The 23,963-nt window shown below is 41.5% G+C and overlaps 1 protein-coding gene across 13 annotated transcripts in view; it reads right to left on the bottom strand.

The window, feature by feature from the left end:
• CAP2 (cyclase associated actin cytoskeleton regulatory protein 2) overlaps positions 1 to 23,963 on the bottom strand; it is a 142,193-nt gene that overhangs the window by 27,406 nt on the left and 90,824 nt on the right. For all 13 annotated transcript variants that reach the window (XM_035294829.3, XM_035294827.3, XM_008993922.6 and 10 more), the window contains 3 exons: positions 8,612 to 8,755; positions 8,208 to 8,293; positions 2,737 to 2,842 (listed from right to left, as the gene is read on the bottom strand). In XM_035294829.3, the coding sequence (XP_035150720.1) occupies positions 2,737 to 2,842; positions 8,208 to 8,293; positions 8,612 to 8,755 (336 nt within the window). The remainder of the gene's footprint in view (positions 1 to 2,736; positions 2,843 to 8,207; positions 8,294 to 8,611; positions 8,756 to 23,963) is intronic.

Consider the following 23,963-nt stretch of genomic DNA (forward strand, 5'->3'; position numbering starts at 1 on the left):
TATTCTATTTGTTCCCAAAGCTAAAGTAATTCAGAAACACAGGAAAGCACAGAAATATGTCAACAAGTTAACATCCGAAAGTTAATAAAACACTCGTATTTATCCTACTCAGAGAATTCTTTTCATGACCTTTTTCTGAGCAGAATTTTCTGAACAGAACTTTTTCAGAACAGAATCATAGTCTGCAATTACAGATTCAAAAAAACAAACACTTTTGTAGGAAAAAAAAATCAATTATTTCAGTAATTATAAGTGTAAAGGCTAGGCCTTAGTCTTTTGGCTTTAGTTGTCTGATTTGAAGGAACTCCCAATGAATGTTACAGATCTGACCAACTGCGAGGGATGCTGAGTAACAGTGTTGCTATTGGGTTTGTGCCAAAAGATCCATTTATTCAATAAAGCCATGGAAAGCTTCGCACGGAGGAAAGCACACTAACTCATATGAAAAAGGGTTTGGGTCCCAAGGATGAAACTAACTGAAAACCAGCAAGTAGTTTCTGGCGTGGGGTCTTTCTAGCTGACAGCTGCCTTCATGTTGGAAAAAAGCTCATAGAAATGACAAGATTCCATCTACCACGGTAAATGCAAGAAGAAATTCCAGACAGATGACTCCACAGCTGCTTCCTCCCACCCAGCTCACCCCATCCACCCCGGTGCACTTGCACACACACAGAGACTCTCTTCCAATCACTGGGCTCAAAGTTTGGCACCGAACCCTGACAACTGAACGGGGCAGCAGTTGCCGGTCACAGCTGCAGTCTGGAGGCCGAGGTTAGGAGATGGGATCAGGGACTCTCAGCTCCAACTGTTAACTCAGGGAAGGGTGATTTTGTAAAGCCATGTGCCCTTGAACAGTGCAGGTCTCAAACAACAGGCTGTCAGTCACTGAAACCCCTACAGAGTGCAAATCTCAAAATCTGATTTGAAAATAGAAAAAAAATCAACAATTACTGAAAGTACTTGAGACGTTAAGGTCGTCATAAACTTTTCGTGGTGCCAATAGGAGTTTTGTGCAATGGACTGTGTCCTTTATGATGGAATGGGCTTTTTTTTGTTGTTGTTGCCCAGGCTGAAGTGCAGTGGTGCGATCTCGGCTCACTGCAACCTCCACCTCCCTTGTGATTCTCCTGCCTTAGCCTCCCTAGTAGCTGGGATTACAGGCATGTGCCACCATATCCGGCTAATTTTGTATTTTTAGTAGAGATGGAGTTTCTCCATGTTGGTCAGGCTGGTCTCAAACTCCTGACCTCAGGTGATCCACCAGCCTCAGCCTCCCAAAGTGCTGGGATTACAGGTGTGAGCCACCGCACCTGGCTGGAATGGGTTTTTTTAAAACCTCTGGGCCAGATGCGGTGGCTCATGTTTGTAATCCCAGCACTCTGGGAGGCCCAGGAGGGCCAATTCCTTGAGCTGAGGAGCTCGAGACCAGCCTGAGCAACATGGCAAAACTCTGTCTCTACAAAAAATGCAAAATTTAGCCAGGTGTGGTGGTGAATGCCTGTGGTCCCAGCTGCTTGGGAGGCTGAGGCAGGAGGATCATTAGAGTCCAAGAGGTCAAGGCTCCAGTGAGCCCTAATTGCGCCACTGCACTCCAACCTAAGTGACACAGTGAAACCCTGCCCCCCCCAAAAATTAAATTAAAAAACTCTGAATACTGTGGTGTCTGTGAATATCAACACCACATATTTCTATATGCTTTCATGATCATTTTATAAATACATAGTTTTCATAGAGTTGTGATCAGTGGGCAAACGAAATGATGTTGTTTTATTTTTTCCTCCCAAAGACCATTCAATCAGCTAATTCTAGTAGCCCTTTTCTCTTCTCTGCAAGAATGCTGTGACTCTGGCTATCACTGTTTATCCTTCGTTTTGCCGGAATGTTGACAGGCCATAGTAGGTGAGGAGAAATTAGTTTGATTTACACTATGGACTATGCTTTGGAACCTTTAAGTAGTTTTTAATAATTTAAAAGAAATTTAATTTTAAAATTCAACGATATAATTTTTATAATATATTTTTAAATTGCTTCCCAAACTTCAGAAGAAGAAGATAAAAATACCAGGAAACCTATTTCTAGGCATATGTCTTAAAGCTTGTCAAAAGATTTTCTAGTCATTTTTAATATCTGATCAAAACTTTATCATTTCACTCTTCCATTAATGAAGTGAAGTAGGTACTTTGCTTTTACCATTTGAACAGAATTTTCCCCTGGCATACTAGGTGCTCAATAAATAACAGCTGTCATGGCAATCCATGAGGCCTGATGTGCCCTATGGATCGTATTTATTTTATACAAATGTAACAGTTATATTTTATAACTATTTATTTATTTATTTTCGGAGGGAGTCGTGCTCTGTTACCCAGGCTGAAGTGCAGTGGCACAATCTTGGCTCTCTACAACCTCCACCTCCCGGGGTTCAAGTGATTCTCCTGCCCCAGCCTCCTGACTAGCTGGGATTATAGGTGCCCACCACCACAGCCAGCTAATTTTTGTATTTTTAGTAGAGACAGTGTTTTGCCATGTTGGCCAGGCTGACCTCAGGTGATCCACCCACCTCAGCCTCCCAAAGTGCTGGGATTACAGGTGTGAGCCATTGTGCCCCACCCTCTACATGGACATTTCATCTTAGGTTTTCCTCAAGGCAGATGTTAAAGCATGAGATCACTGGGCCACAGGGTGTATATATTGTTACGACCTTTTTTTTACACATGTGGAGGAGGGCCTGGTACTTACTGTTTTGCTCCATGTGAGGCCGGTGGTGTGGTGTTCCTTGATGTATGCTTGAAGCTCACTCCAAATGTTCAAATATGACTTCACCCAATCCACATGGCGCAAATCACTTTGTTATAAAAGAGAACGGAAGAAAGTGGAGTTAGGATCGAAAAGACAATTGTAAAAAGACTGTGGGGTCACATGGTTATCTAGTGACTAGGGCCCTGGAGTCCGTAGCAATTGTCCTCGCAGCCCAAGCACTGTGAAGGGCTTCAGAAGGCAACCCTGGGAGGAAGCTGGCCCAGCACTCTCCTGAAGGGAGGTGGCAGGTGGCTGGGTGCCCTGAGTCCAGGTATGGAGCAGAACACAGAGAGGGACCCGACAGAACTAAGCTGACTTGAGTAGGGTGTCCTAGCACTGTCCTTGTCAGGCCTCATGTGAGGGAGGCGGAGAGGGGAGACTGTTTCTTTCCACACTGCTCCTGAAGCAAAATGAGAGACAATATGCTCCCAGGAATGAGAATGGTATTAAAAAGAACAAAAAAATCACTGGGTTCATTTTCTAATCATTCTGTTGAATCATTTGGTTAAAATGTAACCAAATTGGAGAATTTTAGTCATTATGGCTGACAAAGAAGTGGGTATAGTAAGAAAATTGATCTCTTAGAAACAGGTAACACCTCTTACTTCGAAAGGGGCATTTAAATCCCCTTAGGTTCATACTTTGAATGACAATATGAACCAGGCAGGGTATCACCTATATTTTTATCTTGATTTTATTGAACCAAGGGCTAGTAAAATACTTACCTTTTATAAGAGGATTAACATACAAGATTGAAAGAACTGTTAGAAAAATTAAACTTACGGATAGGCAAAAATAGTTGCATTTCCTTTTGGCAATTTTTACCCATAATATATTTGTTCTCACTTTAAAGAAGACTGGGTAAATGTGAAAATGATAACATTTGAGTTAAGAATTTAATTATGTTCCTGGGCCATTAATCTGAAGATAATCACAAATGGAAATCTCCATTATTAAAGCTCTCGTCAACAATGACTTACCTCTAGACATATTGTATTTTGTTTACCTTGAAAAGCCCTAAGCACCACCAGCTTATTATATCGAGGCATGTCATTTAGAAAGAGTGAACTTGGGAATCCAAGCACTTTATAATCCCAGCACTTTGGGAGGCCAAGGCAGGCAGATCACCTGAGGTCAGGAGTTCGAGACCAGCCTGGCCAACATGGCAAAAGTATTAATATTTCATTTTTTATGGCCCAATAATATTCCATTGTGAGGATATACCATATTTTATTTAGCTATTCACCATAAATCCTGTTGTATCAAGGCATGCCATTTAGAAAGAGTGAACTTGGGAACTGAAGTCCTAATTATTCACTCCACAAAGAGAAAAAATGTGAGTGTAGTTTTGTTCTTCATTTTTAGATGGACTGATTATATTAATAAAATCTATGAAAAGTGTCACTGTCGCTTTGTCTCACCTTCAGAGTCAAAACCCAAAAGCTAAGAGTAGCTCCAAAGGTCTCTCTCATCGGCTACTTGGTTTGACTACTCCTAGTGGTAAAAATGAACGCATTTGCACCTCCAGTGGCATTTCTCCGGCTTCTTGTACAGTCTTGAGGTGGTCCACTGAGCTTAACTGAGTCATCTTTGGTGCTACTGGAAGACACTTTCTACTTAATTGCTAGAGCTAACACGGAGGGGCAAATACTGAACCCTCTTCGTGAACAAAAACATGTAGAAAAGTCCAACCCTTTTGACTATGCTGCTACCTGGGGGGAACCCCTCACAGCCACAGCCCCAACATCTACTCAAGGAGGGACTGGGAGAAGGACAGGAGCTGATGAAATGAGACACTAATAAAAACAGTCTCCAAGGGTGAGAGGTAAAAAGGCAAAAATCTAGGATGTGCTTGAGCTGTCCTGAACTGGCATGTGTAGGTGTGTGTCTGCAGATCTTGAACAAAAGAAGTCACTAGGGGTGTACATTCATGCCGTCATATGATATCTAGGTTTGGCAACTGAAACTTGCTCTTTTCTGAAATGCTATTTTTATGTGAGAAGAACAGGCCATCTTGCATATTTCTGATGCCTTTCTCATGCGTGTCACACAGTTCTGAAATCTCTAATTCAACATGGCAACATCTGGAGGCATATCACTGGGCACAACTGCCTCAATGCAGAAAGTCTGTAATTTAGCACAATGGTTTTAACCAAAGTTTTCTCAGATTGGGCAGAGCCCCTAAGAAGAAAAGAGGCTCACCGAACTCCTGGAATTAGGAGTTCCATCTGCTAAAGCTCCTCTTCCTAAAAGCAACATGGAACAACTAAATTCTGTGAGGGGAACACAATGGCTGTTTTTCTTTTTCTTTTTTTTTTTTAATATAACAGCTTTATTGAAATATAATTCACATCCCATACACTTTGGCCATTTCCAGTATGCAATTCAATAGTTTAGTTCAGCAGAGTTGAGCAATCACCACCACAATCAATCTTAGAACATTTCATCACCCCCGAAAGAAACCCCATACCCATCAGCATTTAATCCTCCAAAGGGAGTGATTACTTAAAACTTAAAAAAAAAAAAAAGCTTAAACTTTTAAAAGTTTGAGTTTCCCCTAAACTTCCCCAGCTCTAGGCAACTGTTAATCTACTTCTGTTTATATAGATTTGACTATTCTGGAATTTCATATCAATGTAATCATATAATACGTGGTCTTTGTGCCTGGCTTCTTTCACTTAGCACAGTATTTTCAAGGTTCATTCATGCTGCTGCCTGAATCAAAAAAATAAAAATTAAAGCACATCTTTTGGAATGAAATAACCATTGATGCACTGACTGAATTAAGTAGCTTAGAAATTATTTTAGTGGTCCCAGATAATATGTCGGGGTACAGTAATCTCTCTCCCTGGGGACAGGCTGGTAACTATTTTTCCTTGGAAAATTAAAGTTTAAGGTTATCGATAGCTCAAAATAGGGTAACAGTTATAAAGTGGAAACTATGATATGGAATCTGATGTCACTGCTTTCAGTTGCTTATAATTATTGAAAACTAATGGAGTTCAAGAAAAGATGTGATGGATTTGGGAACTATCAGGACCAAGAAATTAATAAACAGTCCATTCCAGGCTCACGTCTGTAATGCCAGCACTTTGGGAGGCCAAGGTGGGCAGATCATCTGAGGTCAGGAGTTTGAGACCAGACTGGCCAACATGGCAAAAGTATTAATATTTCCTTTTTTATGGCCCAATAATATTCCATTGTGTGGATATACCATATTTTATTTATCTATTCATCAGCTGTTGAACATTTGAGTTATTTCCACCTATTGGCTATCATGAACAAGGCTGCAACTAATATTGTGTACAAGCTTTTGGGTGAACATATGCCATTTCGAGTGCAGTGGCACAATCTCAACTCACTGCAACCTCCCCCTCCCAGGTTCAAGCCATTCTCCTGCCTCAGCCTCCTGAGTTAGCTGGGATTACAGGTGCATGCCACCACGCTTGGCTAATGTTTGTATTTTTGGTAGAGATGGGTTTTTGCCATGTTGGCCAAACTGGTCAAGAACTCCTGAATCAAGTGATCCACCTGCCTCGGCCTCCCAAAGTGCTCGGATTATAGGCTTGAGCCACAGCACCTTGACTGCTTTTTGTAGTAAAAAAATATTGTTACATATTTCTTAACCTGAGGGATGGATGTTTAGGTATATTTTGTATTGTAATTCTTTACACCTCACGTATATTTTATAAATATTCTTTTGTATCTACTCAATATTTGTGTTTTTTTTTTTGTTTTTTTTTTTTTTAAAGATGGGGTTTCTCCATGATGGCCAGGCTGGTCTTGAACTCCTGACCTCAGGTGATCCACCCACCTCGACGTCCCAAAGTGCTAGGATTACAGGTGTGAGCCACCACGCCCAGCCTTAATATTTGTTAAAATAAAAAATAATCTACAAAAGAAAGAGTGATGAAAATTTTGAATATGTAATATTGATAAATGGCCTAGAAGTATAGTCGATATTTATTTATATATTTTATGCAATTTTTCTATATTCGATATAAAATTTGTCTTATATTGTTGTAGACCCTTTTCTTCTGGTTCTGATTTTCAGATCTGCATTAGCAAAACAAGGAGGTGAATGGAGGCTGGGCACAATTGCTCACGCCTGTAATCCCAGCACTTTGGGAGCCTGAGGCAGGCAGATCCGGAGGTCAAGAGATCGAGAGCATCCTGGCCAACAAGGTGAAACCCCATCTCTACTAAAATTACAAAAATTAGCTGGGCGTGGTGGTGCGTGCCTATAGTCCCAGCTACTCAGGAGGCTCAGGCAGGAGAATCGCTTGAACCTGGGAGGCAGAGGTTGCACTGAGCCAAGATTGCACCACTGCACTCCAGCCTGGTGACAGAGTGAGACGCTGTCTCAAAAAAAAAAAAAAAATGAATTGAAGCAATAATCCAATAATGCAGGTTCTTTAATTTCCTTCCACCTGAACAGTCTGGGTCAACACATGAGATGTCAACAGGTGCCTCTGCATTTGCTGACCAATGGGCACTTCTGCTGCTGCCACCTAAGAGCTCTGAGGGAGATCCACTTTCAAGTCCAGGGCCGGAAGCAGGTAGAAGCTTGTTGCTCTTACTGTTGCTCTTATATTCGCCTCATCCCTTCCCTTAGTTCCAAGGCACCAGCCATATCCCATTTAGCCAGCTGTTTAGAGTACAAGGCACGACCTTATCAGAGGAGGAGGAATCTCATGATATCCCTTAAATATTTAGGACACATTTTCCTGGTATTTCTTCGGCTCTGCCACATCTCCGTTTGGCCCTATTTTCTATTCTGACTCCAGCTTTAAGTCTCTCTAGGATCTATTACTTGTGCTGTCGAATGCAAGGCCCTTTCATGCTGGTTCACAAGGCAAAGCCCCTTGGTTTTAGACTCATCTATACTTTGAGCAGCACTCTGAATGGCTGCTAGTCTTACAGATGTCTGTGTCCACCCCAGTTGTATTTCATCTTAACTGAGTCTCTGGTTTCCTTCTCACTGCTCTGGTTTGCTGTTTCACCTCATTTCTGTTCTTGATTTACGCTTTGTTTCCTGATTCCTCCTCTCTTCTCTAGCTCACCCACCAACTCTACTTTGATCAGTGTAAAACTTCTGTACCATACAGGGTTGCTCCATCACCAAGCTCTCTGATTACTGTGGGAATACATAAAATAGTGACATGCATTCAAGTGGGGAAAGTTTATTCATTACAAGAGAACAGAGGCCGACTTTCTAAAATGCATGTATTATCTGGATAACTGATTCCACTTTCCACTTTATCTACAAAGATTAGCATTTTCCTTTAAAATTTATAGTTCATTCGTGTAGAGCCTTGGAAAGGAGTCAGTTGCTAACTGTATTGAGTTTTTGGGACAAATGTCTAATAAGTAATCAACTGAAAATTTGGTCAGTAAAAGAAGGTACGTACCTGTGTTTGTAGTCCTTTAAGACCCTGTTAGTGTAAAAGGTGGCAGCGTCATTCATCTCCTTGACATAAGGACCAGGTTTGGGGGACTGAGAAAACAGGACCATCACCCAAGCATAGAAGGAAAAAAAAATAGGATAAGAAAGAAAATGCCTTAAAGAAGAAGCAAAGCAATGGAGACGTGGACTTAAAGTGGGAGGCAAATGTTGCTCTGAAAGGTTGATAACATCTACAGTATCTCAGCACAGAAGGCATTGAACTTGAAACAGGGTAGGAGAAAGCAGGTGGATTCAGACTAGGAAGAAGCTTCCTTCAGTGCAAGAAGCGTGAAGGTAGCTAAGCTATGAGTTCTCCTAAATACTCCAAACGTGTGACAGGTGAAGAGGCAACATTCCTCTTGGACTCACCACAGCTATCCATCCAAGGGCAGGGATACTTTCGCTGACGGCCGAAAGATGATTGAACATGTTACTCCCCCGGTTTCTCTCTCTGAAAGTCTGGATTTCCTGAATCTTTTCCGATATGGGTTTCAGAAGAGTGGCCACGTCATTCTGTAAGCAGTCAAACATCGGGGCCTGTTAACTACAGACAGAGCAGAAGCATAGCACCTCTATCTGCATTGGCCCAAGCAGCAGAATTCAGGACTTACCATCTGTCCAGGGGACTAAAGAAACAGTCTTTGAGAATAGCACGCATTTGTTCGTGGTTAGGATAATGCCACAGTGCTTTTACTGTCTGAAGTATGAAAATTGCAGATATTTTTAACATTATTAACGCTGTGTTTTGAGATGTAGAGAAAAGCCAGCAGTATGACACAGCCCCCATTTCAAATACCCTTCATGAAACACAGTGAAATTGTGCACTGATCATTCATATTTCAGCTGGAAAATAGACATTGCAATAACCCCAGTATAAAGTTGGGTAAGACTGGAAGGTTAGTAAAATGACATCATCCTATTCCTGTGGGAAAATGATTTGGGAGAGGCTTCCTGGTTTTACCATAGTTACCATTATCCATGTGAAAAAGTGGAACTCTTTCACTGAGGCACCCCTTCCTTTTTTTTTTCTTTTGAGATACAGTCTCAGTCTGTCTCAGGCTGGAGTGCAGTGGTGAGATCTCGGCTCACTGCAACCTCCGCCTCCCATGTTCAAGCGATTCTCCTGCCTCAGCCTCCTGACTAGCTGGAATTACAGCTGCCCATCATGACACCTGGCTAATTTTTTGTATTTTTAGTAGAGACGGGGTTTCACTGTGTTGGCCAGGCTGCTCTTGAACTCCTGACCTCAAATGATCCACCCACCTCGTTCTCCCAAAGTGCTTGGATTATAGGCGTGAGCCACTGCGTCCAGCTCTTTTTGAGAAAATGTGATGGCTTATCTTACTTATAGTGACTTTAGTCTTCGTTGGCTTTCTACATTGTCCCCAGTCCACTTGGCCTACAGTCAATTCTGCTAATTCAACTGACTTCTCCATTTATATAAAAATAACTTTCAGAATTATATGAGCTGGCTGGGTATGGTGGCTCATACCTGTAATTCTGCCATTTTCGGAGGATGAGATGGGAGGATCACTTAGAGCCAGAAGTTCGAGACCAGCCTGGACAACACAGGCTGTAGACCCCACTTCTACAAAAACTTTCAAAAATGAGCTGGCTATGGTGGTGTGCACCTGTAGTTCCAGCTACTCTGGAAGCTCCAGTCCTGGGAGAATTAGAATTACCAGGAATTTGAGACTGTAGTGAGCCATGACTGCACCACTGTACTCCAGCCTGGCACCAGAGCGAGACCCTGTCTGAAACAATATGTAAATAAATAAAAATAAAAAACAAAAAACACAATGACATGAGCTGCGTTATGAAGTATCACAGGGACAGATTCCCCAGAATACCACTGTTGCTTGAAACATTTCCTCACCTACATCCTTAGAATTCTCTGATTTCTCTAGGCCTTGAAAAGCAGATAGCATTGTTTATCAGATTTTTATGTGTTCACCAAAGAAACAGCAAAGGTCCTATATTTCAGCTTTGTGGAAGCAGCTAAAGAGCTTTAAGCAGTATTTTACTAAATCTTGTTTGCAGGAGGTAAAATAGAAAAGCTCCTTACAGCTCTTTAATTCCTAAGATTTCAGAGCAATGGCTTCCAGCCTTGGCTACACATTAGAACCACCTTGGGGGCTTTAAAGACCACTGAGGACTGGGTTCCACCCCTAGTAATTCTGATGTAACTGGTGGCCTGCGTGAGGGAAGGGGGATTGGATAAGCTTCCTAGGTGATTTCAATCATTGTTACAGTGGTGGCTTCACACCCCAGAGGACAGTCATTTCTGCCAGGGACAGCAAACCATTAGGAAAAAAATTATATGCAGCTGCGGTAGCTTTTACCTCTCCTTCTAAACCCCTTTACTTGTGTTCCTCTGAAAAGAAGGTTGAATGGAAGGGCTTTGGAATTAGAATGGCCTTGGTTCAAATATGAGCTTTGGTGCCTACAGGCCTTGAGCAAATTACTTAATTGAATCCTTAGTTTCCTCATCTATAAATCAGAGATAATACCTATCACCTACAGGCTACAGGCGATACTGCATTTTAAAGCCCTGTCATATGGGAGGTACACAATAAATAGAAGTAATTATTATTATTTCCATGATGCAGTTAACTCATACCAGACAGAAAAAGGATGTGGTCCCCTGCAATATGTGATATTCATTTGTTTCAAATAAATATGCATTTAAGATAGGAGAGGCTCCAAACAGACATCTACATAGATTAACAGGATTTTAGGATTCCAGGAGTCTAAACTGGGTCATCTAGTTCAGCTTTTGACAAGTCCAATAGAATAGGTCACAATTAGTATTTAAAAGTCACAAAAATTGGTTGAAAAATAGCAGCATTCATATGAAGTAAGGATAGATATTTTGGTATTAAACACTTGTTTTGGTTATGAAGTTTGTGTGTCTGTGTGCGTGTGTGTGTGCGTGTGCTGGGTTGCCAAATAAAATGTATTTCTTAATATAGATCTAGCCTAAAACAGTTATTTTTTCTTTCTTTTCTGTGATGGAGTTTCTCTCTTGTTGTCCAGGCTGGAGTGCACTGGTACAATCTCGGCTCACCGAAACCTCTGCCTCCCAGGTTCAGGTGATTCTCCTGCCTCAGCCACCCGAGTAGCTGGAATTACAGGCATGTGCCACCACACCCAGCTAATTTTGTATTTTTAGTAGAGATGGGAGTTTCTCTATACTGGTCAGGCTGGTCTCAAACTCCCGGACTCAGGTGATCCACCCGCCATAACCTCCCAAAGTGCTAGGATTACAGGCGTGAACCACCACGCCCAGCCAAGCCTAGAAGTTTGAGAAACATGGCCATAATCCAGTTCTCCTATTTTACATATGGAATACAAGCTCAGAGAGGTTAATCTGCTATGTCAAGACCAGCTAGCAACGATTAGTGGAGCTGGAGCTAGAAGATAGGTCCTTGGGGAGGCCCTGAGATGATTCTCAATACTGGGTGCTGAGAAAAATACGGTCAGTGTCTACATACAGGTTTCTTCTCAACCAATAAGACTAGGGAAAGATGTTAAGAAGAGATGAAGAGCAAAGATCCTAGAATGAGACTTCTTTGGTTCAAGTCCTTGCTCCACAGTGTACTCAGCTCTGGGACTTTATACCAATTATCAAACTTGTCCAGGATTCCCTTGTCCCATCTGCAAGCTAGGCTTGACAATAATACCTGCTTCACAGGGACGTTATGAGGAGTAAATGAGAGAACACGTCATGCTTGGTAAAGGGTCAGGTGTCCTGTGGGTGCACAACAGGTGGCTGGTGATATCCGAGGTATCTGCCAGTTACAAAGCCTCTGGCCGGCCAAGTCCACTGACTAGCTCTTTCCCACCCCTTATACGTCTTCTAACTGAGATATGCTGAGGGGCAGAGGCACACTTCTGTTTGAGGGAGAGAAAGAAAGCAAAGTGCTCTCAAAGTTCCCAGTGGACTTATTGGCTATTCTGTACTGAAGGAGGGGAAAAAACAAAAACATTTGCTGCAGAAGCTGGTCAGTCCTTGTGGAAAACTCATGCGTATCTTCCTGTCTTCTCTCTTTCCCTTCTGATCACTACAAAGTAAAGGGCTTGTGGATTTGGTGTGAAGACCTTGGATCACGGTTGTTAGGGTTTGCACTCTGGCCCCCTCTTCACCAAATTAACATGCTGAAGCCTTAACCCCTAGTACCATATTTGGAGAAAAGATCTTAAATATGGTTGGAATGCAACCATATTTGGAGATAGAGTCTTTAAAGAAATGATTATATTAAAATGAGGTCATTAGGATGGGCTTCAATCCAATATGACTGTTTTTTTTTTTTTTTTTTTGATATGAAGTTTCACTCTTGTCACCCAGGCTGAAGTGCAGTGGCCTGATCTTGCCTCACTGCAATCTCTGCCTTCCAGGTTCAAGCGATTCTCCTGCCTCAGCCTCCCAAGTAGCTGGGATTACAAGCGTGCACCACCACACCTGGCTAATTTTTGTATTTTTAGTAGAGATGGGGTTTCGCCACGTTGGCCAGGCTGGTCTCGAACTCCTGACCTCAAGTAATCCACCCACCTTGGCCTCCCAAAGTGCTGAGATTACAGGGGTGAGCCACTGTGCCCAGCCTGATTGGTGTCTTTATAAGGCGAGGAGATGAGGACACAGATACACACAAAGACACAGGGAGAAGGCGGCACCCACAAGCCAAGGAGAGAGGCATCGGGTGAGACCAACCCTGCTGTCACCTTGATCCTGGACTTCCACCCTCCAGAACCGTGAGGAATTTCTGTTGTTTATAAGCTACCTGTCTAGGGTACTTTGCTACAGTAGCCCTAGCAAACCAGTGCAGGGGTAATGGCAGTTCAGGGAAAGCAAATACCTTCAATTCCTTCCCTAAGAACCCCAACAACAGAACAAACAAAAACCCCCTCTAAACATTCCTGGCCCCTGACACAATTACGCCATGCTTACTCATTAATGGCTGCCAAAAATCAGTTTTAAATATCCTCCCTGGAACTGCACTCTTTAGAAAGCAAACATCTCCTTCTTTGGGGGATTTCTTTTTTCAGTCCAAATTCAACACCTGATCAGGGGTGTGGCATCAGTTTCCCCAGAAGGCAGCTGATTTTTAATGATGGCAGAACTACTGAAAAGCATCCTAATTTTCTTCAACAATTCGCTAAGTCATAATGTTCTTAATGTAATGACATTTTTGAGAAAGGCCAGAATATCAGAATTGTTGATGATACCTGGCCCACTGCCCCAAGGAAGAAAAGAACCAGAAACCGTGTATTTATAATGTGAGAGAGATTTATCAAGGCCATCTCTGTTTATCTCTAACTTCCGAGAACAAACTCTAAAGTCTGAGGAGACAGAGTCTTCTGGAAGATACTTGATATTGGTTGTCTGTTGAAAGCATCATAAAAATTGAGAAAGTTTTCTTTTGCTCTAGTTTGGCAATTATGTGAAGAACTGCCATCATTAAAAGAAAAAGCAATGCTGAGAGAACTAAGTACATCAGCTATCTGCACAATTCTAATAAACATTACTGCTTTTATTCTGTGCCAGTAGCTTTCTCCTGTACTTTAAAGTAGTCTTATCTTCACCAGTTCATCCTGAACTTTCAAGGTTGGAATCAAAAATAGAAGAGAACATGAGATTGCTGGTGTGACTTCCATCAAAGCTGGTTGTGTGGGATGCCAGACGGAAAGTCATGGGGGGTCTGTGAGAGATACTTCAACCTGTTTCAGTATTAAGCATATATTAGGCACACTCATCAATACAGGCTGATTTGCATTGATGTCAATTAAGATTACGTAAGGGTTTTCCACTAAAGAAGGAGCTCATCTAAGAAGTGTCCTGGTTTTCTGTCAAGGGAGTGCATCGGTGGTAGCTCACCGGCTGTGTCTAGCAGCTAGGGTGCTTTGCAATGACTTTTACATAGCGGTCACTCAGACTACTTTTTGTTAACATCTCACTGAGGTTTCTTTGATTCTCAATAATTTCTCAGAATTCACGTGAAGATGAACTGAACATGCTCTCTGCCCTTCCCCGAGTTTCTGTGGCTTTTACAGAAGGTGGAATGGCCCACATAGAAGAGATGTATGAGCAAACTGCAAGTTTTCAGCCAACGCTTTCGAGGGTTATCTTAGCTGGATGCGATTGTACTGGGGAAGAGTATTTCAGGACTCCATGTCTTCATGACCTTAGCTTCTGCTTTAAAGTTGAAGAGTTGAGTCCCGTTATCAGCTTCATCTCTGCTTAGCTCCCAAAGTAAGGGAATTGTTTTGCAAAAGTTTCTACAGCAAGCTTTGTAGAAACTTTACCCAAAAAGGAAAGCCAAAGTCCCACTCATGCTGTTTTGTAAGAGATGGCACAAACTCTGGGAGTTTGACCTCAAAGATGTATCATTGAGCAAAACAAAATAGGCCTGTTATTTCTGGAACTCATGGTTCTCATGTAGTTCTGTATCAGGTAGAAAATCGTTCGTCATTGCTACTTCTTTTTAATTAATTTCTTTTTCTGATTATAAAAGTCAATATATGCTCTTTGTGAAATACTGAAAATACAGAAGTAAAATATAAGTAAACAATAAACATTCTGCATTCCACCACACAGAAAAAAGCAGTGCTAGAAGTTGGTGTTCATTTTTTTTTCCTGTAAATGTCATTATTGGAGATGTTTTCAAAAATAATAATAATTACTTTGTAAGTAATGGCGATTCAAACCATTAAGAATGATTCTAAGAGTTGAATTCAAACAGTTCAATGAATTTACTTTTTAAGTAATGACGATTCAAACCATCAAGAATGATTCTAAGAGCTGAATTCAAACAGTTCAATGAAAACAAACAAGCACAAAAATAAAATCCCATCAATACGTTCCTGGCATGTATGCAGAACTTTATCATTTTGGAAAGAATGATTTCAAGGTAATGGAATTTGCATCACCACCACAACTCAAAGAAACTTAATAGCATTCAAGTAAAATTTAAAAAAAGTTTGGGTTTCACCAACATTTAAAATTCCAAGAAAGCTCACAGCAAGCAGTATGTATTAGTAAGCCACACTACCAAATATCAATCATTATTACTTTGGCTTATGTGTTTTTGTGTAAAGTTTCACCAGTTTTTTTTCCCTTTGGACGCATGTGTGTATGTGTGTGCAAGTGCATAGCACAGAAATATATGGAAAGATATACATCAGCCAGGAGTGGTGGCTCACACCTGTAATCCCAGCACTTTGGGAGGCTGACTAGGGTAGATCACCTGAGGTCAGCAGTTTGAGACCAGCCTGGCCAACATGGTGAAACCCCGTCTCTACTAAAAATACAAAAATTAGCCGGGTGTGGTGGCATGTGGCTGTAGTCCCAGCTACTCAGGAGGCTGAGGCAGGAGAATCACTTGAACCCAGGAGGAAGAGTTTGCAGTGAGCCGAGATTGCACCACTACACTCTAGCCTGGGCAACAGACTGAAATTCTGACTCAAAAAAAAAATTATAATAAAATAAAAATAAAATAAAGATATACATCAAAAAGTGTCAACACAGAAATTTTATTTAATTTTATTGGTTTATCTATATATTCTAAATCTTCCAACATGTACATACATTTCCTTTGCAATTAAGGGAATACACTGCACTCTAGCCTGGTGACAGAGCGAGATTTTGTCTCAAAAAAATGTATATGTATATTTATATATGTTTGTATATATACTTACACATGTGTGTATATTTATGTATTTATATATGTATATGTATGCACACAATTATTTTTTTATTTAATTTTTAATTTTTTATTGCGTTTTAGGTTTTGGTGTACATGTGCAGAACATGTAAGATAGTTGCATAGGTACACATGGCAGGTTGTTTTGCTGCCTTCCTCCCCCTCACCCACATATTTTTACCATTTAAAGTTAGAAACAATTTTTAAGAAATCAGAAATGTTCAATTGAGTTAACTTTTGCTTTGGTGCAATTGTAGGTATTTCCCTAGGCTAGTTCCCTTCTTGTTGAGTCCCATTAAATAAAATCTTTTTTAATGTCCAGAAACATTTTGGAGATTTCAGAATACTCCATAAAGAGATTTTCAAAAATGCCTGTACAATTTAGACAATTTAAAATGTTTGCAAAACTGTCACCTTAGTCAATCTAAAGAAACAAAACCTAATGAGCACCACCCAAGTACGTGATTTTATAACAGCTGCCGTTATATTGACTAATAACAGACTCCTTGGGAAATATTTTTGCATCTTTATAAGACTTTACGGTTCATATATAGTTTTTATTTTAGGGTTGTTAAACTTTATGTTCCTTATATTAAAAAAATCATTCTTCAAGAGCATAAAACCTGGTGACCTGGTCTTCCAGGGGATGCACTGCTTTGCTTTGGATAGTTACATTGTTCTAGTATCTCAGAGAGAAGCTTTTTAACATGCACAAACTACTTTAATTTTTGATGCTAATCTTTCCACAACCTCATTAGCACATTTTTTTCAGTAATAGTTTTTGTTTTTAAAACGATTTTAGCCATACAGAAAAGCAGATAATAATGACAGCCTCCCATTTATAATTTAGTTTAATTTTTCATGGGGGCCCAGGATCATCCTTATGATGTGCCTTTACTGACACCTTCAGAAGAACTGGAAAGGCGGAGGTCTGGAGCGTGGGACGCGGATTGCAGGTGCAAATTGCACGTTTTAAATATAAAGTCTTTTCTGCAAAAGTATTCAGCATATCATAGGCTAAAAATCCTTCCCTGAAGTCACTTTTGTACCCTTCAGATAATAATCTACATTGTCACTGTCAATATGTTTTAACTTGTCAGAATCATTCAAAGCCTTCTCTAGGATTTTGGGGCTACTGACACAATGAACAGTAGACATTTTTTTTTTTTGTCACTTCCCACTTACTATTCTTTGTCTTTGCCCTTGTTCACAGATGTGATTCTCATCTCTCGTCATTTCTAGATTTCGCGCTGCAGAATGTGAGGGAGTGCTCACTCTAAAACCTACACGTTATGCATCAGAAGAAGAACACAGTTCTGTTGAAATGATGTGTGGGCCACAATTTTCTCTATGCTCTCAATGTCTGACACTTTTCCGAAGGACAGGTTATGTGAGATGGAAAGTCAAGTTGAATGGATATGCAAACATTTAACACAATGACCCACAATGTTACAACAGCCTCACAATAGCTCATATCCTGAATCTTAATGCAACACCAGGGCTTGGAAGAAGTAAAAACAGAACAAAATAAACAAGAAAACTGTTCCCTCAGGTTGAGATTTATAGTTTTCATTATAGTTGTTCTGACAGATACATGACCGGTAGTGAAAAAAGCTAACAGTTCAGTCAGAGAAAACATATCTTTTGCATAACTAATGAATATGGGATACAGAGGAGGCTCGGCTTGACAACATGAGTTCCAGAAAATGCTGGATTCATGGCAAAGGCATGGGATTAGTTGAATTATCTGAGATCCAGGAAGGAAGCAGTGGATCAATACCGGGCAATGACAACAACATACAAAATTGCTGCAGAGAGAAACCAGACGCTTCGGGGAGAAACTTAAGTTGAAAACCAAAGCTTCACCTCGTTGTTTACAGTAACCATAAGAGAACAGACCAGGTGGCTAAGAAGAATCTCATTTTGTATTTTGTTCTTATTTCAGCTTACTGATCTCAGCTTATTTCAGCTGAGAAGATACCAACTCTTACCCCATCTGGGAGGTATCATCTGGCTTCTGACAGTAATGAATTTTATAATCACCTATAATTTTGCTTTGTGAGATTCTTCACATTAGAGCTGAAGAGCTGAAAGTCTGACTTGTGCTTTACTTAAACCCAGAGGGACTTCACTAATAATCCCTAGGGACAAAAATTGGAGAAAACTGCTGAAACTATTCAAATTCACCAGCTTTATAAAACCTATGACAATATATAGTGATCAGAAATTAGTTCTCTGAAACAGCAAGAAAAAAGTCTTTTGAACTGAAATTCATTCTTCATTCTGACAGCATTTGATATGCATTGACTATATGTCAAATACCACGCTGATTGGTTTTCACCTGTTGTGTCTACTTTCTAATGATAAATCTCAGTTTAAACTACCAAATCCACCATTGGAAATGAATTTTCTGGGTCACTGTCTCTCCCCTCGTAAGTGATCCACCGTAGAGGGATGGCCAGATCTTTTCTCTGAGATTCATATATATAGAACATGGCTGAGATGATGTAAATCTACAGTTTCCACCTCAAACTCAGTAGATGCAAAGAATTCCAGCAACTCCCCTGTGAGTGTTAAGATATCCCAGAGGGTAGATGAGCCATTATTGTACCGAGCCTCTGATATTTAGCTCGTGATCCTTAATCTGAAATCTGCTTTCTATTTCTGTTTAAAGGATAACAACTTTCGAAGATTTTATTGTTTGCTATTCTTAGGCGCAAATAGCTGGCCGTGGTGGCTCACGCCTGTAATCTCAGTACTTTGGGAGCCTCAAGTGGGTAGACTGCTTGAACCTAGGACTTTGAGACCAGCCTGGGCAATAGAGCAAGGCTGCATCTTTACAAAAAAAAAAGAAAAGGAAAGGAAAGAAAGAGAAAAAGAAAGAAAAAGAAGGAAGGAAGGAAGGAAGGAAGGAAGGAGGGAAGGAGGGAAGGAGGGAAGGAGGGAAGGAGGGAAGGAGGGAAGGAGGGAAGGAGGGAAGGAGGGAAGGAGGGAAGGAGGGAAGGAGGGAAGGAGGGAAGGAGGGAAGGAGGGAAGGAGGGAAGGAGGGAAGGAGGGAAGGAGGGAAGGAGGGAAGGAGGGAAGGAGGGAAGGAGGGAAGGAGGGAAGGAGGGAAGGAGGGAAGGAGGGAAGGAGGGAAGGAAGGAAGGATACATAAAGCAATGCAACCCAAAGAGCACTAGCCCATTTGGTGAGTAGCTCAACATGAGAGCCCTGCTTCCTGATCAACAGGGTTGGGAGGATTCTGCATATGGCGCCCCCTTTTGGTGGCCCACAATTCACTTCAAAATACTCAACAAGGTACTAAAGAAACCTATTTAACTTTGCTTAACCTGATGCTTTTCAAGATTTCTGATCCATGGAAGTTCTAATTTCACCCACAGTTTTCTAAGAAACTGGTATTCTCTGAACAGACCCAGGGAGATGCTGCTGTAAGAGGCCTGTGGGGAAGCTGCAGGGTTTCATAGAGACCGGCTGGGCTGCCCATTCGTTTGCCCCTTCCTCTCTGGTTGTCTCACTTATAACCATAGAGATGGTTTCAAGGGCATTTAATGGAGGAAAAGCAGCCTGTTTTCCCTCACTTACAACACACAGACACACACACACACACACACACACACGCACGCACAGCGTTATTTTCAGGAGCTACAAACATCTCTGCATGGGCTGCTGGCAGAGCCCTCCCCCCATGCACTGGGATTCTGTCCTCTGGTACTGTCTTTTCTGCAGGTCATTTGTTGGCCAGCCCTGTCCCCACTTCCAATAACTCCTGCCACTGACAATTTCAGTCTCTTTCCTGTCCTTTCTCTGTATTTTCTTGCTTCTTCTCTCATACATCTAAACTTGGGTGAAAAGGCAGGGTTTTTAAGGAAAAAAGTCACTAAATTGCTCTTTTCCTTTTGCAGCACACATTCATGGCCAATGATCTTTCATCTTCAGGTCTTAAGCTGGGATGCTTCTTTGTTGTCCAAGAGGGATTTCTGGTTACTTCCAAGTCCAGTGGAGTCCCATAGCTCCCGTATACCAGAAATCCCATGGACTCCAAGTCTTATCAGTGCTTGTAGATTGCTGAGCCTGGACTTTGACATTGACCCCAAAGGGAAAGTGTGGCCAACAGTATGGATAAATACAGCATAAAACGTGATGTACAACCAGAACTACTTTCTATGAGGCATGTGCTGGAAGGACCATTCAGTCATGACTGTGTAATAAAATGAAGACAATTTTGCTCACTCTTATCTATAAAAAGAGTGATTTTGTTACCTGCTGGTTCATTTTTTCTTCATTTATTCAACAAATATATACTGGTCCAGGTATATATTTATGTGCCAGAGCTGGTCCAGGTGCTGGGGTATAGCAGTGAACAATACAGACAGCACTCTGATGTCCCTGCCCTCTTTTGTTCAAGTGGTAAGGGGTTCTCCAGAGAAACACAAGCAATAGGATGTGTTTAAGGAAATGGCACATGTGCTTATGGAGGCTGACAAGTCCCAAGACCTGCAGTCAGCTGGCTGGAGACCCCGGAGAGCCGATGGTATAAGTTCCAGTCCAAATCTGAAGGCTGGCAGGCTGGAGATCCAGGAAGAGTCAATGATTTTTCAATTCGAGTCCAAAGGCAGGGTGGGGGCAAAAAAACCCCAACGTCCCAGCTCAAAGGCTGTCAGTAAGAATTCTCTCTTACCTAAAGGAGGGTCAGACTTTTGTTCTATTCAGGCCTCCAACTGACCGGATGAGGCAATCCAGCTGATTAGGAAGTACAATCTGCTTTACTCAGTCTACCAATTTAAATGTTAATCTCATCCAAAAAACACTGAGAATAATACTCAACCAAATACCTGGACACCCCATGGTCCAGTCAAGTTGATGCATAATATTAACCATCATAGGGGGAGAGAGACTCAGAGCAATAATTGTAATAAATAACTAAATTATATAGCATGTTAACTGTAAAAAACCATGGAGGGAAAAAGGTAAAACCCAGTGAGAGGATCAGAAATATATATGGGGGGTGGGTTTCAATTTAAATAGGATGGCCAGCACAGGTCTCATTGAGAAGGTGACATCCATAAATGTCTGGGAGTTGCATTAGCCATGCAGGTATCTGAAGGAAGGCTCCCAGAGAAAAGAAACAGCCACTGCAAATATCACAAGGTAGGAATGTGTCTCCAGTGTTTAAGGAGCAAGCAGACCCGTGTGGCTGCAATGGAGTGACTGAGGGAGAAAGGGCCAGGGTGTGAAGCCAGAGAGGAAATGACAGGGTGTTGGGCACCAATCACAGGAGCTGCTGAAAGGATTTTGGCTTTTATCCTGAGTGAGATGGAGGTCCCCATAGTTTTGAGCAGAGGAACAACGCGATGTGGTTTTCTTTTCTAAGGATCGCTCTGGCTGCCATGTTGAGGATAGATTATTGGCGGGTAAATGCAGTACTAGGGAGATCATATCTGAGATGACCGCAATAATTCCGACAAGAGAAGAAGGGAGTTCAGGCCAGAGTGAACATAGTGGAGATTGTGAAAAGCAGATTTTAGACCGGATGTGGGGTATGAAAGCAAATGAGGAGTCAGGAATGACTCCTTGGTCTCTGACCTGAACAACTAGAAGGATGGAGTTGCCATCAACTGAGATGGGGAAATGGCAGAAGGAGCAGGTTTGAGCAGAAAGACCAGGAGCTGCAATGAAGACATGCGATTTAGGGTGCCCTCAACCAGGTCTTCCCAGGGGCCACACTTTATGAGTAATATCCGCCGTGCAGCTGCTGATAGTCTTGCTTTTTTCTGCTCCTCAGGTCAGTTCCTTTCTGGTCCCCACTCCTCAGTGTGCCTTTGCTTGGGGGCATCTTCTTATATTTTCAATCCAGTACAAGTGATTCATAAATGTGCCACATGCTCTGTTCCTCACCTACAAGAAGGGTGCTTCTGGCCCTTAATCAGCCAGGGGTGAGCTCTGTGTTTCTCTCCTGGGGTTGACTTGTGCTGAGTCATTGATCCTGGCCAGCATCTAAAGTCTGTGAGACAGTCAGCCTAGATTATGGGTACAGCCTGTAGTTGGCGGTAAAATTATTTTTGTTTAATTTCCCAGGTCAATTGCTCATTAGATCCTAAAACTAGTTGGCCTGTAGAGAGAAACAACCTTTAGCCTTGGTTTCACCTCTATCACATTTTAACAAATTGAGGTGAGAGAGGTACACTATTTAAAATGACTTATTTGGGTTATATGAGTGGATGCTGGTGGTCTATACCACACATAGTGTCATGTAATAGGAATGAATGAACAAAAGAATGAATACACAAACTAACACTGAAGTGACAAACAAAAATTAAGCTTCTAAAAAGTCCAATGTGATCTGGGTAGCGGAAATAATATGTACCTCTCTAAAGATGGTAATAGTTTGTCTCGTTTTGATACAAATTTTTTATTCATACGTGAACAAAATGATCAGATATTGTCTTTTATGTCCTCTGTTTTCCTATACAAACATTTTTTCTGCCTGATGTCCACTAACTCTGACCTCATGTTTTCCTGTTATAATATTTATCGAGCATCTACTAGGTGCCAGCTATAGTCCTAGGGACTTAAGATACGTAAGTGAGTAAAACAGGTCTTTCCTTTGAGGTTTACAAGCAGTAAACAACAGACATATTAAAGATATCGTACTATGAAAAAAGGAGCAAAGCGGTACAAAGAGGTCAGTGGAACTGGGGAGATTTTATTAAAGTAAAAGCCTTATGTGGAAATATTTAGCTGCCCACAACGTTTGACTGAACATTTGGTTGATACTGTTTGATCCAGCCAGCCTGTCACATGCTAGCAGCTGATCAGAATGGAGCATGGAACATCAATGAGGAGAAATCAGGAAGTGGACAGGGATAAAAGCTGCTTTTTCCCCCAACTGGCTGACCTAAATTCAACCACGCATAGGCTAAAGTTCACTTTCAATTCCAGCCATGATGGACGCCAGCACATGGTCCAGGGTGATACGTCTGCTGCTGATGGGCAGCACAGAATAAAACGTGACAACTGCAGTGTCACACGCCTGCTGGACCCTCTGGTGCCTCACCAATCTTGTTTTTCTCTTTCAGTCACCTTTCCTCAGCTCTGCATCCTTCTGACTTCCAGCCCACAGACTTACTTATGTCTTGATATCTTTTTGGTGACCCCAAAATACAAACTTAAAATCAAAATACACACACCCCACCAAATGGCAAACATCACAAGAAGTTGGGAATTTTATAAAGAGAAAAAATAGACAACCATTTCCCATGGTTGATTATAGAAGATTTCTCTGGATTTCTAAGATCTACCTTTCCAGCATCACACATGGGTACAAAACACAGTTCCTGAGAAGACCAGTAAGGTCAAACCCTTTCCTTCCTTCTGGCACATTAAGTACTCCTTCCAGAATAAACACAGGGAAAAGGCTGGGCTAAGAGCAGCTGAGCTGGACAGACAATGGGATTTAATTGGTCCTCATCACCAGGTCATGCTAGGAAGCCCACAGAAATCTGCCAGAGTCCTTCGGGATGACTATCACCTGAAGATCATCAGTTTGTGGGGAGGGAAGAAACGAAAATTTACTGACTGCTTACTATAAATCAGGCACTGTGCTTTGTATCCTATATATTTTGTAAACATCATAAAACTTTGGTGGAAGGGTTAGCATTATTATCCCTGTTTTATGAGTGAGGGAACAAGATCAAGAAATACTTAGTAATTTGCCCAAGATCATCTGGCAAGAACTGAGATTTGGACCCAGATATGTCCTCCTCCCAGAGCTAATTCTCTTGGGGGGGAAAAAAACAACAACACTGGCTTTGGAACAGGAAACATCTGGGTTTAAACCGTTTGGTTCACGCTAGTCCGAGCCCCAGTATTCTTCCTATGTCATCTGTAAGGTTCTGATGGCGATTACATAGGACAATACGTGCACCATGTCTGACACATAATAGAGGCCTAAAAAATGACTGCTGCCATTACTGTAATTATTCAAACAATTTTACTGACCACAAATACCAAAGTAAAAG

The sequence above is a fragment of the Callithrix jacchus genome, chromosome 4 (assembly GCF_049354715.1).
Source record: "Callithrix jacchus isolate 240 chromosome 4, calJac240_pri, whole genome shotgun sequence".
NCBI classification, from domain to species: domain Eukaryota; kingdom Metazoa; phylum Chordata; class Mammalia; order Primates; family Cebidae; genus Callithrix; species Callithrix jacchus.